Source organism: Phaethon aethereus (assembly GCF_964289735.1).
Source record: "Phaethon aethereus genome assembly, contig: HAP1_SCAFFOLD_433, whole genome shotgun sequence".
Lineage (NCBI taxonomy): Eukaryota > Metazoa > Chordata > Aves > Phaethontiformes > Phaethontidae > Phaethon > Phaethon aethereus.
Genome location: NW_028114077.1, coordinates 49,193 through 64,769, shown reverse-complemented (window position 1 = coordinate 64,769; position 15,577 = coordinate 49,193). Strand labels below are relative to the sequence as shown.

Below are 15,577 nucleotides of genomic sequence, written 5' to 3'. Positions count from 1 at the left end.
ATGAGGGACAACTCCTCTACTCCGAGGCTGGCCGAGCCCGGCAGACGTTGCCCAGGCAGTCTGTGGAGTCTCCGTCCTTGGAGATATTCAGAACCACACCAGGCAGTGTCCTGACATCAACCTGCTCTGCTTGACCCTGCGCTGAGCAGGAGGGCTGGCCCTGACTAGCTCCAGAGGCGCCTTCCAGCCCCATCGATTCTTGGATTCTGGGCCTCGGTGATCGGCCCCTCATTGATCCTGATGCTCAAGATGCCACTGGGCTTCCTACCTGTGGAGGAGATGATACGCTCCTTTGTCAGCCGTGTGGCCCGGCTCTTCTTGCTTCCACCAGAGCGCCTGCGCTGAGATCTTCCTGCTCGCACTCGTGGCCTACGACTGATCTGTGGCCATGTGCCAGCCCCGGGGATCCCCAGTGTCACGCGAGAAGGTCAGTGCCACTGTGGCGGCAGGCCGGAGGGCTGGGGCCACTCTCCCCTTCTTGGCACACCAGTGCCCGTTTGCCCAGCCTCCGCCCCAATGTCAGTCACTCCTGCTTCTGGGAGGTGCTGCCGGAGCTGGCCTGTGCTCAGAGCTGCTGGACTGGTGCGCTCCTTGTCTCCAACAGTGGCACCAATTCCCTGCTCTGCTACCTGGCCTTGTGGGGCTCCTGTGGGGTGATTCAGCTCTCCACCTGGCAGCTCATACCAGAAGAGAGACGCGAGGCACTTGCCACTTGGCTGTGGTTGTGCTGTTCCTTGGGCCATGGTCCCTGATCTTCACCCGCCCCACTACCAGCCTCTCCCGGGACAGGGGAATGTCCGTCTTCCCACAGTGCTGGTGCTGCCTCTGCTCAACGCACTGATCTGGAGCCCAAAAAAGCCGGAGGTGAAGGAAGCAGTAAGAAAGCTGGGAAGCAGAGAGGTATTTGCCAGGATGTACAAGGCTGGTGGAAGGACTGGGAGTGTGCCATCGGGGCAAGTTGCTTCCAGGAGCAGGGGCGGTGGGATGGAGAAGGAGGGGTTGCAGCGACAGTGGAGAAGGATCTACACACTGGATGGGAAACATGCATAGGATAAAAGGAAGGGCAGGGCAGTGCAGGGCAGGGAGGGGCAGGGCAGGGAAGGGCAGGGCAGGGAAGGGCAGGGAAGGGCAGCGCAGGGAAGGCAAGGCAAGGCAAGGCAAGGCGAGGCAAGGCAAGGCAAAGCGAGGCAAGGCAAAGCGAGGAAAAGTCAATCGAGGCAAGGCAACGCAGGGCAAGCGGAGACGTAGAGCTCTTTTGATGGATGTCGTTCATGAGTCGTTCTCCGTCTGCAGGGATTGCTTGGCTTTTCCTGGCACAATGCCCATGTGTAACACCTATACGTGGAATGACTCTGATGAAACAAGTAATTTGCAGGCAGTATGTGCGATTGCCTTGATCACAGCGTACATGGCTTCCGTGGCAAAGAGATGGCTGCTCTGCATGGGTAGGGTGGTGCAACCCAGCTTGGGCTTCCTTGGGACGTGATTGTCAGTGGTGGGGCTGTGTGGGCACCTCACGCTTACAGTCAGTGGGACCACTTGGTGAGCAATGTCCATCCCACTCTAAAGGACTGCTCCCAAGGCACGAGAGCTGTGAAGGTGCTTGCCAGCTGCTGTCCAGAGACAGGGCGCTCTGCTTGAAATGGCAGCCCCTCCAATTTGTGGGGGTGGCAACTGGGTAGTTATGGTATGAAAAGGCATGGAGAGGTCACAAAGAGGAGGCGCTATTCTGTTGGGGGATCGTTGCTAAAATCCATGGCTGATCAGTTATGCGGAACAGACAGCTGTTCCCTGTGGGACATGGTTGACAATCTTTCTACCACTCGCAGTGTGCTGCCTTCTCCTCCTCCACACAAAATGTACCCGGTGCCATGAGTGGTGGCTTGCGCCCAGTGGCCTTCTCTCAGGTAAGAAAGACAGGCTTACCGTGTGGGCACAAAGCCCTGGGAGGATGGAAGCAGAGCTGAATGTGCCGAGAAGTGCTGGATGGAGAGGGCGAGGTGAGGATTGGGATTGGCGTCACCACGCAGGGGAAAAGCAGCACTGCTCGGCGTGAATGTGTGCTCTGACAAAGACGCCGCCCTGTCGCTGGCTGTGCGCGGGCTGGCCAGAGAAGTTGCCCGGGGAGCCTTTGGCCCTGCTGGCGATGGCTGCGAGGGTTGTGTCCCCGTCCGCCTCCTTTGTCTCCTTCTGCCTGAGCACTGCAGTTCCAGTTCTGGGAACTGCCAGCAGGTTCCTACCTGCCTGTCTTAGGTGCACGGCCCCCCTTGGGCAGCCTGGCCTGGAGTTTTACAAGCGGCAGCAGTCTACGAGCGCGTGTGGGTGCCTGCGAGGATGTTCAGGGCCCTTGGCACCCAGAGGATTTTGAAAGGCCGAGCTGCGGCTTGGCTGCCCCAGTTGGAGGCTCAGAGCGCTGGAAAACCTGGTTCTGGCACCGGGGAGCCTGGCGCCCAGCAGAGGGGGCCGCTTGATTCCCTGAGTTTGGCCCGGCCAGTGCTTTAACCGCCAGGCAGTGTGAGTAGAAAGGCTCCCTGGGGCAGAGGTGTGGGATCCCAGACAGCCCTCAGAGCGTTTTGTTGCACCCTTTGGAACCTTGAGGTTTGGAGGCGGCTTTGAGCTGGCAGCGGGAGGAGAGCACACGAGCTGGCAAGCTTCAGCTCCCACTTGCCTGGGAGCTCCCTGGGCACTCTGTTGAGCGGAGAGCGTGACACAGTCCAGGTTTTCCCAGCGGCAGCCTTGGTGGGACTGGCGGAGGCTGGTGACGCAGGGGTGTCAGGCTGGGCAGGAGCAGGGTGGCGGGTCGGTGGGACTGGCAGCGCTGGAGGGGGAAGAGGAGAGTCCTGACCCTCTGGCAAAACCAGGAGCTCTCCTTCCTGGGGGGTGGAGGCCGCAGATGGCACGTGGCAGAGGATGGGAGATGTGTTGTGAGCAACGGGCGTGAAACGGGGAGCAAGACTCCACACATCTCTCTTGCAGACAACGCAAATCCTCCTGTGTACTGTTTCTGCATGCATGCCTAGAGAGACTCAGAGAGTGAGCTGTTCAGGAAACAGACCACACCTGCACTTAGAAACTCCGCCTCTTCCAGCTGTGCTGGACGAAATGCTGGCAGCCTGACTGGGGATAGACCAGATCCCCACAAGACCGAAGAAGAAGGTTAAGTCAGCGCAGGGAGAGCTGAAACGCTGCGGGAGCAACAGCTTGTAGTAGGAAGCCACAAAGGGAGGTGGGCGAGGCATAGCCCTCCTCTCCTCCTCGGCTGAGGGAGAGAGAGGTTGTAGCTGGAGGTGTCTTGTTGCCAGAGGTGTCTTGTTGCCAGAGGTGCACCCGGGAGAGATGGCAGGGAGGAGCACAGGGGCGTGTGAGGAGCAACCTGTCATGCAACCACCAGCACCACCAGCACCACTACCCCTGCGACAGAGACAGGGGCCCTCCTGAAGCAAGAGCCGCCTGCCAGGGAGAGCGCACGGGTGCGGCTGGGTGCAGCAGCAGCTCCCAGTGCCGCTGCCATCCCCAGCGCAGCTGGGGAGATGGACTCCTCACGCGGGCACTGGTTGGGCTCCTCATCACCTGCAGGACGTGCTGCAAGGCTGAGCAGGGCGTTTGTGTGCGGGGATGCAGCGAGGCAGGCCCTGACGGCTGCTGGCTCTGCGGGAGCCGGGGACATGTTCCTCAGCTGCAAGGGACAGCGTCTTGAAAGGAGCCCACCGGCTGTGTCTCAGCCTGCCCTTCCTGCGGGAATGCCGATGGCTCTCCTTTGTGCCTGCAAGATGTCCCCAGAGCGACACCTTTCTCTCTGGCAGCTGGGGAGAGCGTCCCGAGAGAGAAGGACCACGCAGAGGCCCAGGCTGGGATGCAGCAGAACTTTAATGAGTGGAAAGAGGGAAAGGAGGCCCTCTGCGTGGGGGCCATGGGGCAGGGAGCACCAGGGGTACCTAGGAGTCTTTGCCCCTTGGCCAGGGTGCAGTTTGCACCGGGCGTCTGCCGGCCTGGCTGCCCGCCCGCCCGCCCCTGAGAGGGAGAGCAGCAGCGGGTCCTTCCTCGGCTGGGGCTTAGCAGGGGCTCACAGCCCAGGGGAGCAGCAGACAACAGAGAGAGGAGAGAGAAAGAAGAGAGGGAGAAACAGGCAAGTTAGACAAGGGCCATGTCTTCAGAGAGCCCAGGCGCGCCTCTTCCTGCCTTCCTTTGCAGGTGGAGCCATGGATGCTCAGCCCCCCTGAAAGCGATTGCCAGGAGCTCCGTGCTCAGTCCGTTAGCGTCTTCCGGGTTCCTGGGGGTCCTTCTGTGGGGCCGCCTGCGGCAGCTTTAGCAGGGGAGGCATGTTCTGCCGCAGTAGCGGCTGCCGATGCAGGAGAGGTCACAGCAGCCGGAGTTGATGGGCACTCCCTGACAGCTGAGGATGCTGCCAACGGCAGCGGAGGTGGACGATCCCACAACGGTGTTCTGCGGGAAGGAGCTGAGGATGGGGCCGGGCAGGGTCACCACCACGGGGGAGGGCTCGATGACGACGGTGGAGTTCTGGCACTGCCTGACACAGGGCTCGTTGCAGCTGTTGGCCAGCGGCGTCGGGCAGCAGGGCTGGCAGGGCTGGCAGGGCTGGCAGGGCTGGCAGGGCAGGCACTGGTTGTAGCAGGACATGTCTCGGGGCTGGAGGTGCACCTGGGGGAGAGGGCAGGGAGGAGCACGGGGGCACGTGAGGAGCAGCGTGTCCACCCGCCTCGAGGGAGCCAAGGCACAGGCTGTGCAGGGAGGCCCACGCGCCTCTTTGCCTGTCCCCCCGGGCACCGAGCACAGCGAGGCAGGCCCAGGAGAGCTCTTTCCTAGCCAAGAGCCCAAGAGTCCCCTCAGCCCAGACCCAGCCCCTCTCCACGCCAGACCTTCTCCCCGCTCCCCCTGACAGGACAGGCAGCCCCAAGCCCCAGTATAGCGCAGAGCTTCCAACTCACTTGCTTCCGCAGGAGAAGGAGAAGAAGGGGCGCGAAGCGGATGGGAGAGTGAAGAGCTGCAATGGCTTTTATACTGGTGCTGCACTGCCCCAGGTCCAGAGGAAGCCTCTGTGGAAGCAATAATTTTCCGAGAAGCTCATCTGAAATGCAAAACATGCCAGCTAATGATACGGGCTGTGTGTTGGTTTCCTGCACGGCTGCCTTTTCATTTCCTTGTTTGGCCGTACCCGCTCCCCCTTGAAGGCTCCTTTTCGGTGCTGGGGTGGGAGGCCCAAGGATTTCTGGGACAGGAGCGCATCGGTGCCAGCAGAGGATGAGTCCCAAGTGCCGGAGGGATTGCGTGCAGGCTGGGGACATTGGCCTGGGGCACTCGAGTGGGCTGGTTTGCAGCCCCATTGGCAGGAAGGGCCCTGATGCTCCTGGCCCTGCTATCCTCGCCTGGGTGCCAAGGGGCTCCCGAGTGGGATGATGTGCCACGTTGTCCCCTTTCTCCCACCCTCCAAGCTCTCTGATGGTCACTGGCCGTTGCCTCTGCCGGCAGGTGGTCAGAGCTGCCGCTTTTGACACTCTTCCTCCTAAGGCCGCTCTGAGGAGGCCTTGGTGCGCCTGTTGGGCCTCCTCCACCCTCTGGGCTCTCTGTGCCGGTCCCCTGCTGATGCCAACATTACCAGTGTGTCTGGGGCCTTGTGCTGCCCCAGGGTGCTCCAGTCCTGCCCCGCAAAGGGGCTTCCCCGTGCCTTCTGGGGCGAGTCCACCGTTGCCCATGCGTAGGCAGGGGTGCTTGCTGACTTGCCCTTGCGTGCATACTGGGGCAGTGCAAAAGGAAATTCCACACGGGCATGAGGGACAACTCCTCTACTCCGAGGCTGGCCGAGCCCGGCAGACGTTGCCCAGGCAGTCTGTGGAGTCTCCGTCCTTGGAGATATTCAGAACCACACCAGGCAGTGTCCTGACATCAACCTGCTCTGCTTGACCCTGCGCTGAGCAGGAGGGCTGGCCCTGACTAGCTCCAGAGGCGCCTTCCAGCCCCATCGATTCTTGGATTCTGGGCCTCGGTGATCGGCCCCTCATTGATCCTGATGCTCAAGATGCCACTGGGCTTCCTACCTGTGGAGGAGATGATACGCTCCTTTGTCAGCCGTGTGGCCCGGCTCTTCTTGCTTCCACCAGAGCGCCTGCGCTGAGATCTTCCTGCTCGCACTCGTGGCCTACGACTGATCTGTGGCCATGTGCCAGCCCCGGGGATCCCCAGTGTCACGCGAGAAGGTCAGTGCCACTGTGGCGGCAGGCTGGAGGGCTGGGGCCACTCTCCCCTTCTTGGCACACCAGTGCCCGTTTGCCCAGCCTCCGCCCCAATGTCAGTCACTCCTGCTTCTGGGAGGTGCTGCCGGAGCTGGCCTGTGCTCAGAGCTGCTGGACTGGTGCGCTCCTTGTCTCCAACAGTGGCACCAATTCCCTGCTCTGCTACCTGGCCTTGTGGGGCTCCTGTGGGGTGATTCAGCTCTCCACCTGGCAGCTCATACCAGAAGAGAGACGCGAGGCACTTGCCACTTGGCTGTGGTTGTGCTGTTCCTTGGGCCATGGTCCCTGATCTTCACCCGCCCCACTACCAGCCTCTCCCGGGACAGGGGAATGTCCGTCTTCCCACAGTGCTGGTGCTGCCTCTGCTCAACGCACTGATCTGGAGCCCAAAAAAGCCGGAGGTGAAGGAAGCAGTAAGAAAGCTGGGAAGCAGAGAGGTATTTGCCAGGATGTACAAGGCTGGTGGAAGGACTGGGAGTGTGCCATCGGGGCAAGTTGCTTCCAGGAGCAGGGGCGGTGGGATGGAGAAGGAGGGGTTGCAGCGACAGTGGAGAAGGATCTACACACTGGATGGGAAACATGCATAGGATAAAAGGAAGGGCAGGGCAGGGCAGGGCAGGGAGGGGCAGGGCAGGGCAGGGAAGGGCAGGGAAGGGCAGCGCAGGGAAGGCAAGGCAAGGCAAGGCGAGGCAAGGCAAGGCAAAGCGAGGCAAGGCAAAGCGAGGAAAAGTCAATCGAGGCAAGGCAACGCAGGGCAAGCGGAGACGTAGAGCTCTTTTGATGGATGTCGTTCATGAGTCGTTCTCCGTCTGCAGGGATTGCTTGGCTTTTCCTGACACAATGCCCATGTGTAACACCTATACGTGGAATGACTCTGATGAAACAAGTAATTTGCAGGCAGTATGTGCGATTGCCTTGATCACAGCGTACATGGCTTCCGTGGCAAAGAGATGGCTGCTCTGCATGGGTAGGGTGGTGCAACCCAGCTTGGGCTTCCTTGGGACGTGATTGTCAGTGGTGGGGCTGTGTGGGCACCTCACGCTTACAGTCAGTGGGACCACTTGGTGAGCAATGTCCATCCCACTCTAAAGGACTGTTCCCAAGGCACGAGAGCTGTGAAGGTGCTTGCCAGCTGCTGTCCAGAGACAGGGCGCTCTGCTTGAAATGGCAGCCCCTCCAATTTGTGGGGGTGGCAACTGGGTAGTTATGGTATGAAAAGGCATGGAGAGGTCACAAAGAGGAGGCGCTATTCTGTTGGGGGATCGTTGCTAAAATCCATGGCTGATCAGTTATGCGGAACAGACAGCTGTTCCCTGTGGGACATGGTTGACAATCTTTCTACCACTCGCAGTGTGCTGCCTTCTCCTCCTCCACACAAAATGTACCCGGTGCCATGAGTGGTGGCTTGCGCCCAGTGGCCTTCTCTCAGGTAAGAAAGACAGGCTTACCGTGTGGGCACAAAGCCCTGGGAGGATGGAAGCAGAGCTGAATGTGCCGAGAAGTGCTGGATGGAGAGGGCGAGGTGAGGATTGGGATTGGCGTCACCACGCAGGGGAAAAGCAGCACTGCTCGGCGTGAATGTGTGCTCTGACAAAGACGCCGCCCTGTCGCTGGCTGTGCGCGGGCTGGCCAGAGAAGTTGCCCGGGGAGCCTTTGGCCCTGCTGGCGATGGCTGCGAGGGTTGTGTCCCCGTCCGCCTCCTTTGTCTCCTTCTGCCTGAGCACTGCAGTTCCAGTTCTGGGAACTGCCAGCAGGTTCCTACCTGCCTGTCTTAGGTGCACGGCCCCCCTTGGGCAGCCTGGCCTGGAGTTTTACAAGCGGCAGCAGTCTACGAGCGCGTGTGGGTGCCTGCGAGGATGTTCAGGGCCCTTGGCACCCAGAGGATTTTGAAAGGCCGAGCTGCGGCTTGGCTGCCCCAGTTGGAGGCTCAGAGCGCTGGAAAACCTGGTTCTGGCACCGGGGAGCCTGGCGCCCAGCAGAGGGGGCCGCTTGATTCCCTGAGTTTGGCCCGGCCAGTGCTTTAACCGCCAGGCAGTGTGAGTAGAAAGGCTCCCTGGGGCAGAGGTGTGGGATCCCAGACAGCCCTCAGAGCGTTTTGTTGCACCCTTTGGAACCTTGAGGTTTGGAGGCGGCTTTGAGCTGGCAGCGGGAGGAGAGCACACGAGCTGGCAAGCTTCAGCTCCCACTTGCCTGGGAGCTCCCTGGGCACTCTGTTGAGCGGAGAGCGTGACACAGTCCAGGTTTTCCCAGCGGCAGCCTTGGTGGGACTGGCGGAGGCTGGTGACGCAGGGGTGTCAGGCTGGGCAGGAGCAGGGTGGCGGGTCGGTGGGACTGGCAGCGCTGGAGGGGGAAGAGGAGAGTCCTGACCCTCTGGCAAAACCAGGAGCTCTCCTTCCTGGGGGGTGGAGGCCGCAGATGGCACGTGGCAGAGGATGGGAGATGTGTTGTGAGCAACGGGCGTGAAACGGGGAGCAAGACTCCACACATCTCTCTTGCAGACAACGCAAATCCTCCTGTGTACTGTTTCTGCATGCATGCCTAGAGAGACTCAGAGAGTGAGCTGTTCAGGAAACAGACCACACCTGCACTTAGAAACTCCGCCTCTTCCAGCTGTGCTGGACGAAATGCTGGCAGCCTGACTGGGGATAGACCAGATCCCCACAAGACCGAAGAAGAAGGTTAAGTCAGCGCAGGGAGAGCTGAAACGCTGCGGGAGCAACAGCTTGTAGTAGGAAGCCACAAAGGGAGGTGGGCGAGGCATAGCCCTCCTCTCCTCCTCGGCTGAGGGAGAGAGAGGTTGTAGCTGGAGGTGTCTTGTTGCCAGAGGTGTCTTGTTGCCAGAGGTGCACCCGGGAGAGATGGCAGGGAGGAGCACAGGGGCGTGTGAGGAGCAACCTGTCATGCAACCACCAGCACCACCAGCACCACTACCCCTGCGACAGAGACAGGGGCCCTCCTGAAGCAAGAGCCGCCTGCCAGGGAGAGCGCACGGGTGCGGCTGGGTGCAGCAGCAGCTCCCAGTGCCGCTGCCATCCCCAGCGCAGCTGGGGAGATGGACTCCTCACGCGGGCACTGGTTGGGCTCCTCATCACCTGCAGGACGTGCTGCAAGGCTGAGCAGGGCGTTTGTGTGCGGGGATGCAGCGAGGCAGGCCCTGACAGCTGCTGGCTCTGCGGGAGCCGGGGACATGTTCCTCAGCTGCAAGGGACAGCGTCTTGAAAGGAGCCCACCGGCTGTGTCTCAGCCTGCCCTTCCTGCGGGAATGCCGATGGCTCTCCTTTGTGCCTGCAAGATGTCCCCAGAGCGACACCTTTCTCTCTGGCAGCTGGGGAGAGCGTCCCGAGAGAGAAGGACCACGCAGAGGCCCAGGCTGGGATGCAGCAGAACTTTAATGAGTGGAAAGAGGGAAAGGAGGCCCTCTGCGTGGGGGCCATGGGGCAGGGAGCACCAGGGGTACCTAGGAGTCTTTGCCCCTTGGCCAGGGTGCAGTTTGCACCGGGCGTCTGCCGGCCTGGCTGCCCGCCCGCCCGCCCCTGAGAGGGAGAGCAGCAGCAGGTCCTTCCTCGGCTGGGGCTTAGCAGGGACTCACAGCCCAGGGGAGCAGCAGACAACAGAGAGAGGAGAGAGAAAGAAGAGAGGGAGAAACAGGCAAGTTAGACAAGGGCCATGTCTTCAGAGAGCCCAGGCGCGCCTCTTCCTGCCTTCCTTTGCAGGTGGAGCCATGGATGCTCAGCCCCCCTGAAAGCGATTGCCAGGAGCTCCGTGCTCAGTCCGTTAGCGTCTTCCGGGTTCCTGGGGGTCCTTCTGTGGGGCCGCCTGCGGCAGCTTTAGCAGGGGAGGCATGTTCTGCCGCAGTAGCGGCTGCCGATGCAGGAGAGGTCACAGCAGCCGGAGTTGATGGGCACTCCCTGACAGCTGAGGATGCTGCCAACGGCAGCGGAGGTGGACGATCCCACAACGGTGTTCTGCGGGAAGGAGCTGAGGATGGGGCCGGGCAGGGTCACCACCACGGGGGAGGGCTCGATGACGACGGTGGAGTTCTGGCACTGCCTGACACAGGGCTCGTTGCAGCTGTTGGCCAGCGGCGTCGGGCAGCAGGGCTGGCAGGGCTGGCAGGGCTGGCAGGGCTGGCAGGGCAGGCACTGGTTGTAGCAGGACATGTCTCGGGGCTGGAGGTGCACCTGGGGGAGAGGGCAGGGAGGAGCACGGGGGCACGTGAGGAGCAGCGTGTCCACCCGCCTCGAGGGAGCCAAGGCACAGGCTGTGCAGGGAGGCCCACGCGCCTCTTTGCCTGTCCCCCCGGGCACCGAGCACAGCGAGGCAGGCCCAGGAGAGCTCTTTCCTAGCCAAGAGCCCAAGAGTCCCCTCAGCCCAGACTCAGCCCCTCTCCACGCCAGACCTTCTCCCCGCTCCCCCTGACAGGACAGGCAGCCCCAAGCCCCAGTATAGCGCAGAGCTTCCAACTCACTTGCTTCCGCAGGAGAAGGAGAAGAAGGGGCGCGAAGCGGATGGGAGAGTGAAGAGCTGCAATGGCTTTTATACTGGTGCTGCACTGCCCCAGGTCCAGAGGAAGCCTCTGTGGAAGCAATAATTTTCCGAGAAGCTCATCTGAAATGCAAAACATGCCAGCTAATGATACGGGCTGTGTGTTGGTTTCCTGCATGGCTGCCTTTTCATTTCCTTGTTTGGCCGTACCCGCTCCCCCTTGAAGGCTCCTTTTCGGTGCTGGGGTGGGAGGCCCAAGGATTTTTGGGACAGGAGCGCATCGGTGCCAGCAGAGGACGAGTCCCAAGTGCCGGAGGGATTGCGTGCAGGCTGGGGACATTGGCCTGGGGCACTCGAGTGGGCTGGTTTGCAGCCCCATTGGCAGGAAGGGCCCTGATGCTCCTGGCCCTGCTATCCTCGCCTGGGTGCCAAGGGGCTCCCGAGTGGGATGATGTGCCACGTTGTCCCCTTTCTCCCACCCTCCAAGCTCTCTGATGGTCACTGGCCGTTGCCTCTGCCGGCGGGTGGTCAGAGCTGCCGCTTTTGACACTCTTCCTCCTAAGGCCGCTCTGAGGAGGCCTTGGTGCACCTGTTGGGCCTCCTCCACCCTCTGGGCTCTCTGTGCCGGTCCCCTGCTGATGCCAACACCACCAGTGTGTCTGGGGCCTTGTGCTGCCCCAGGGTGCTCCAGTCCTGCCCCGCAAAGGGGCTTCCCCGTGCCTTCTGGGGCGAGTCCACCGTTGCCCATGCGTAGGCAGGGGTGCTTGCTGACTTGCCCTTGCGTGCATACTGGGGCAGTGCAAAAGGAAATTCCACACGGGCATGAGGGACAACTCCTCTACTCCGAGGCTGGCCGAGCCCGGCAGACGTTGCCCAGGCAGTCTGTGGAGTCTCCGTCCTTGGAGATATTCAGAACCACACCGGGCAGTGTCCTGAGATCAACCTGCTCTGCTTGACCCTGCGCTGAGCAGGAGGGCTGGCCCTGACTAGCTCCAGAGGCGCCTTCCAGCCCCATCGATTCTTGGATTCTGGGCCTCGGTGATCGGCCCCTCATTGATCCTGATGCTCAAGATGCCACTGGGCTTCCTACCTGTGGAGGAGATGATACGCTCCTTTGTCAGCCGTGTGGCCCGGCTCTTCTTGCTTCCACCAGAGCGCCTGCGCTGAGATCTTCCTGCTCGCACTCGTGGCCTACGACTGATCTGTGGCCATGTGCCAGCCCCGGGGATCCCCAGTGTCACGCGAGAAGGTCAGTGCCACTGTGGCGGCAGGCCGGAGGGCTGGGGCCACTCTCCCCTTCTTGGCACACCAGTGCCCGTTTGCCCAGCCTCCGCCCCAATGTCAGTCACTCCTGCTTCTGGGAGGTGCTGCCGGAGCTGGCCTGTGCTCAGAGCTGCTGGACTGGTGCGCTCCTTGTCTCCAACAGTGGCACCAATTCCCTGCTCTGCTACCTGGCCTTGTGGGGCTCCTGTGGGGTGATTCAGCTCTCCACCTGGCAGCTCATACCAGAAGAGAGACGCGAGGCACTTGCCACTTGGCTGTGGTTGTGCTGTTCCTTGGGCCATGGTCCCTGATCTTCACCCGCCCCACTACCAGCCTCTCCCGGGACAGGGGAATGTCCGTCTTCCCACAGTGCTGGTGCTGCCTCTGCTCAACGCACTGATCTGGAGCCCAAAAAAGCCGGAGGTGAAGGAAGCAGTAAGAAAGCTGGGAAGCAGAGAGGTATTTGCCAGGATGTACAAGGCTGGTGGAAGGACTGGGAGTGTGCCATCGGGGCAAGTTGCTTCCAGGAGCAGGGGCGGTGGGATGGAGAAGGAGGGGTTGCAGCGACAGTGGAGAAGGATCTACACACTGGATGGGAAACATGCATAGGATAAAAGGAAGGGCAGGGCAGGGCAGGGCAGGGCAGGGCAGGGCAGGGAGGGGCAGGGTAGGGAAGGGCAGGGCAGGGAAGGGCAGGGAAGGGCAGCGCAGGGAAGGCAAGGCAAGGCAAGGCAAGGCGAGGCAAGGCAAGGCAAAGCGAGGCAAGGCAAAGCGAGGAAAAGTCAATCGAGGCAAGGCAACGCAGGGCAAGCGGAGACGTAGAGCTCTTTTGATGGATGTCGTTCATGAGTCGTTCTCCGTCTGCAGGGATTGCTTGGCTTTTCCTGGCACAATGCCCATGTGTAACACCTATACGTGGAATGACTCTGATGAAACAAGTAATTTGCAGGCAGTATGTGCGATTGCCTTGATCACAGCGTACATGGCTTCCGTGGCAAAGAGATGGCTGCTCTGCATGGGTAGGGTGGTGCAACCCAGCTTGGGCTTCCTTGGGACGTGATTGTCAGTGGTGGGGCTGTGTGGGCACCTCACGCTTACAGTCAGTGGGACCACTTGGTGAGCAATGTCCATCCCACTCTAAAGGACTGCTCCCAAGGCACGAGAGCTGTGAAGGTGCTTGCCAGCTGCTGCACAGAGACAGGGCGCTCTGCTTGAAATGGCAGCCCCTCCAATTTGTGGGGGTGGCAACTGGGTAGTTATGGTATGAAAAGGCATGGAGAGGTCACGAAGAGGAGGAGCTATTCTTACCTGAGAGAAGGCGACTGGGCGCAAGCCACCACTCATGGCACGGGGTGCATTTTGTGTGGAGGAGGAAAAGGCAGCACACTGCGAGTGGTAGAAAGATTGTCAACCATGTCCCACAGGGAACAGCTGTCTGTACTGCATAACTGATCAGCCATGGATTTTAGCAATGATCCCCCAACAGAATAGCACGTGGGGAGCACCCTGGGGCAGCACAAGGCCCCAGACACACTGGTGGTGTTGGCATCAGCAGGGGACCGGCACAGAGAGCCCAGAGGGTGGAGGAGGCCCAACAGGTGCACCAAGGCCTCCTCAGAGCGGCCTTAGGCGGAAGAGTGTCAAAAGCGGCAGCTCTGACCTGGCAGATGGTCAGTGACCATCAGAGAGCTTGGAGGGTGGGAGAAAGGGGACAACGTGGCACATCATCCCACTCGGGAGCCCCTTGGCACCCAGGCGAGGATAGCAGGGCCAGGAGCATCAGGGCCCTTCCTGCCAATGGGGCTGCAAACCAGCCCACTCGAGTGCCCCAGGCCAATGTCCCCAGCCGGCACGCAATCCCTCCGGCACTTGGGGCTCGTCCTCTGCTGGCACCGATGCGCTCCTGTCCCAAAAATCCTTGGGCCTCCCACCCCAGCACCGAAAAGGAGCCTTCAAGGGGGAGCGGGTACGGCCAAACAAGGAAATGAAAAGGCAGCCGTGCAGGAAACCAACACACAGCCCGTATCATTAGCTGGCATGTTTTGCATTTCAGATGAGCTTCTCGGAAAATTATTGCTTCCACAGAGGCTTCCTCTGGACCTGGGGCAGTGCAGCACCAGTATAAAAGCCATTGCAGCTCTTCACTCTCCCATCCGCTTCGCGCCCCTTCTTCTCCTTCTCCTGCGGAAGCAAGTGAGTTGGAAGCTCTGCGCTATACTGGGGCTTGGGGCTGCCTGTCCTGTCAGGGGGAGCGGGGAGAAGGTCTGGCGTGGAGAGGGGCTGAGTCTGGGCTGAGGGGACTCTTGGGCTCTTGGCTAGGAAAGAGCTCTCCTGGGCCTGCCTCGCTGTGCTCGGTGCCCGGGGGGACAGGCAAAGAGGCGCGTGGGCCTCCCTGCACAGCCTGTGCCTTGGCTCCCTCGAGGCGGGTGGACACGCTGCTCCTCACGTGCCCCCGTGCTCCTCCCTGCCCTCTCCCCCAGGTGCACCTCCAGCCCCGAGACATGTCCTGCTACAACCAGTGCCTGCCCTGCCAGCCCTGCCAGCCCTGCCAGCCCTGCCAGCCCTGCTGCCCGACGCCGCTGGCCAACAGCTGCAACGAGCCCTGTGTCAGGCAGTGCCAGAACTCCACCGTCGTCATCGAGCCCTCCCCCGTGGTGGTGACCCTGCCCGGCCCCATCCTCAGCTCCTTCCCGCAGAACACCGTTGTGGGATCGTCCACCTCCGCTGCCGTTGGCAGCATCCTCAGCTGTCAGGGAGTTCCCATCAACTCCGGCTGCTGTGACCTCTCCTGCATCGGCAGCCGCTACTGCGGCAGAACATGCCTCCCCTGCTAAAGCTGCCGCAGGCGGCCCCACAGAAGGACCCCCAGGAACCCGGAAGACGCTAACGGACTGAGCACGGAGCTCCTGGCAATCGCTTTCAGGGGGGCTGAGCATCCATGGCTCCACCTGCAAAGGAAGGCAGGAAGAGGCGCGCCTGGGCTCTCTGAAGACATGGCCCTTGTCTAACTTGCCTGTTTCTCCCTCTCTTCTTTCTCTCTCCTCTCTCTGTTGTCTGCTGCTCCCCTGGGCTGTGAGCCCCTGCTAAGCCCCAGCCGAGGAAGGACCCGCTGCTGCTCTCCCTCTCAGGGGCGGGCGGGCGGGCAGCCAGGCCGGCAGACGCCCGGTGCAAACTGCACCCTGGCCAAGGGGCAAAGACTCCTAGGTACCCCTGGTGCTCCCTGCCCCATGGCCCCCACGCAGAGGGCCTCCTTTCCCTCTTTCCACTCATTAAAGTTCTGCTGCATCCCAGCCTGGGCCTCTGCGTGGTCCTTCTCTCTCGGGACGCTCTCCCCAGCTGCCAGAGAGAAAGGTGTCGCTCTGGGGACATCTTGCAGGCACAAAGGAGAGCCATCGGCATTCCCGCAGGAAGGGCAGGCTGAGACACAGCCGGTGGGCTCCTTTCAAGACGCTGTCCCTTGCAGCTGAGGAACATGTCCCCGGCTCCCGCAGAGCCAGCAGCCGTCAGGGCCTGCCTCGCTGCATCCCCGCACACAAACGCCCTGCTCAGCCTTGCAGCACGTCCTGCAGGTGATGAGGAGC

The 15,577-nt window shown here is 61.4% G+C and overlaps 3 protein-coding genes across 3 annotated transcripts; 1 reads left to right on the top strand and 2 right to left on the bottom strand.

The window, feature by feature from the left end:
* Positions 1-10: 10 nt before the first annotated feature.
* Positions 11-5,282, bottom strand: LOC309416299 (feather keratin Cos2-3-like). Its single transcript, XM_082015867.1, has one exon. The coding sequence runs from the start codon at positions 4,636-4,638 to the stop codon at positions 4,306-4,308; it is 333 nt and encodes a 110-aa protein (XP_081871993.1). The 5' UTR covers positions 4,639-5,282; the 3' UTR covers positions 11-4,305.
* Positions 5,283-9,880: 4,598 nt separating this feature from the next.
* On the bottom strand, positions 9,881-10,825 carry LOC309416301 (feather keratin Cos2-3-like). Its single transcript, XM_082015869.1, has one exon. The coding sequence runs from the start codon at positions 10,406-10,408 to the stop codon at positions 10,076-10,078; it is 333 nt and encodes a 110-aa protein (XP_081871995.1). The 5' UTR covers positions 10,409-10,825; the 3' UTR covers positions 9,881-10,075.
* A 3,085-nt stretch (positions 10,826-13,910) lies between these two features.
* LOC309416291 (feather keratin Cos2-3-like) lies at positions 13,911-15,577 on the top strand. The gene has a single exon (XM_082015860.1). The coding sequence runs from the start codon at positions 14,498-14,500 to the stop codon at positions 14,828-14,830; it is 333 nt and encodes a 110-aa protein (XP_081871986.1). The 5' UTR covers positions 13,911-14,497; the 3' UTR covers positions 14,831-15,577.

What these genes read in the sequence shown, in the direction of transcription:
- LOC309416291 (XM_082015860.1), top strand. Translation starts at nt 14,498, where the DNA reads ATGTCCTGCTACAACCAGTGCCTGCCCTGCCAGCCCTGCCAGCCCTGC.
- LOC309416301 (XM_082015869.1), bottom strand. Translation starts at nt 10,408, where the DNA reads ATGTCCTGCTACAACCAGTGCCTGCCCTGCCAGCCCTGCCAGCCCTGC.
- LOC309416299 (XM_082015867.1), bottom strand. Translation starts at nt 4,638, where the DNA reads ATGTCCTGCTACAACCAGTGCCTGCCCTGCCAGCCCTGCCAGCCCTGC.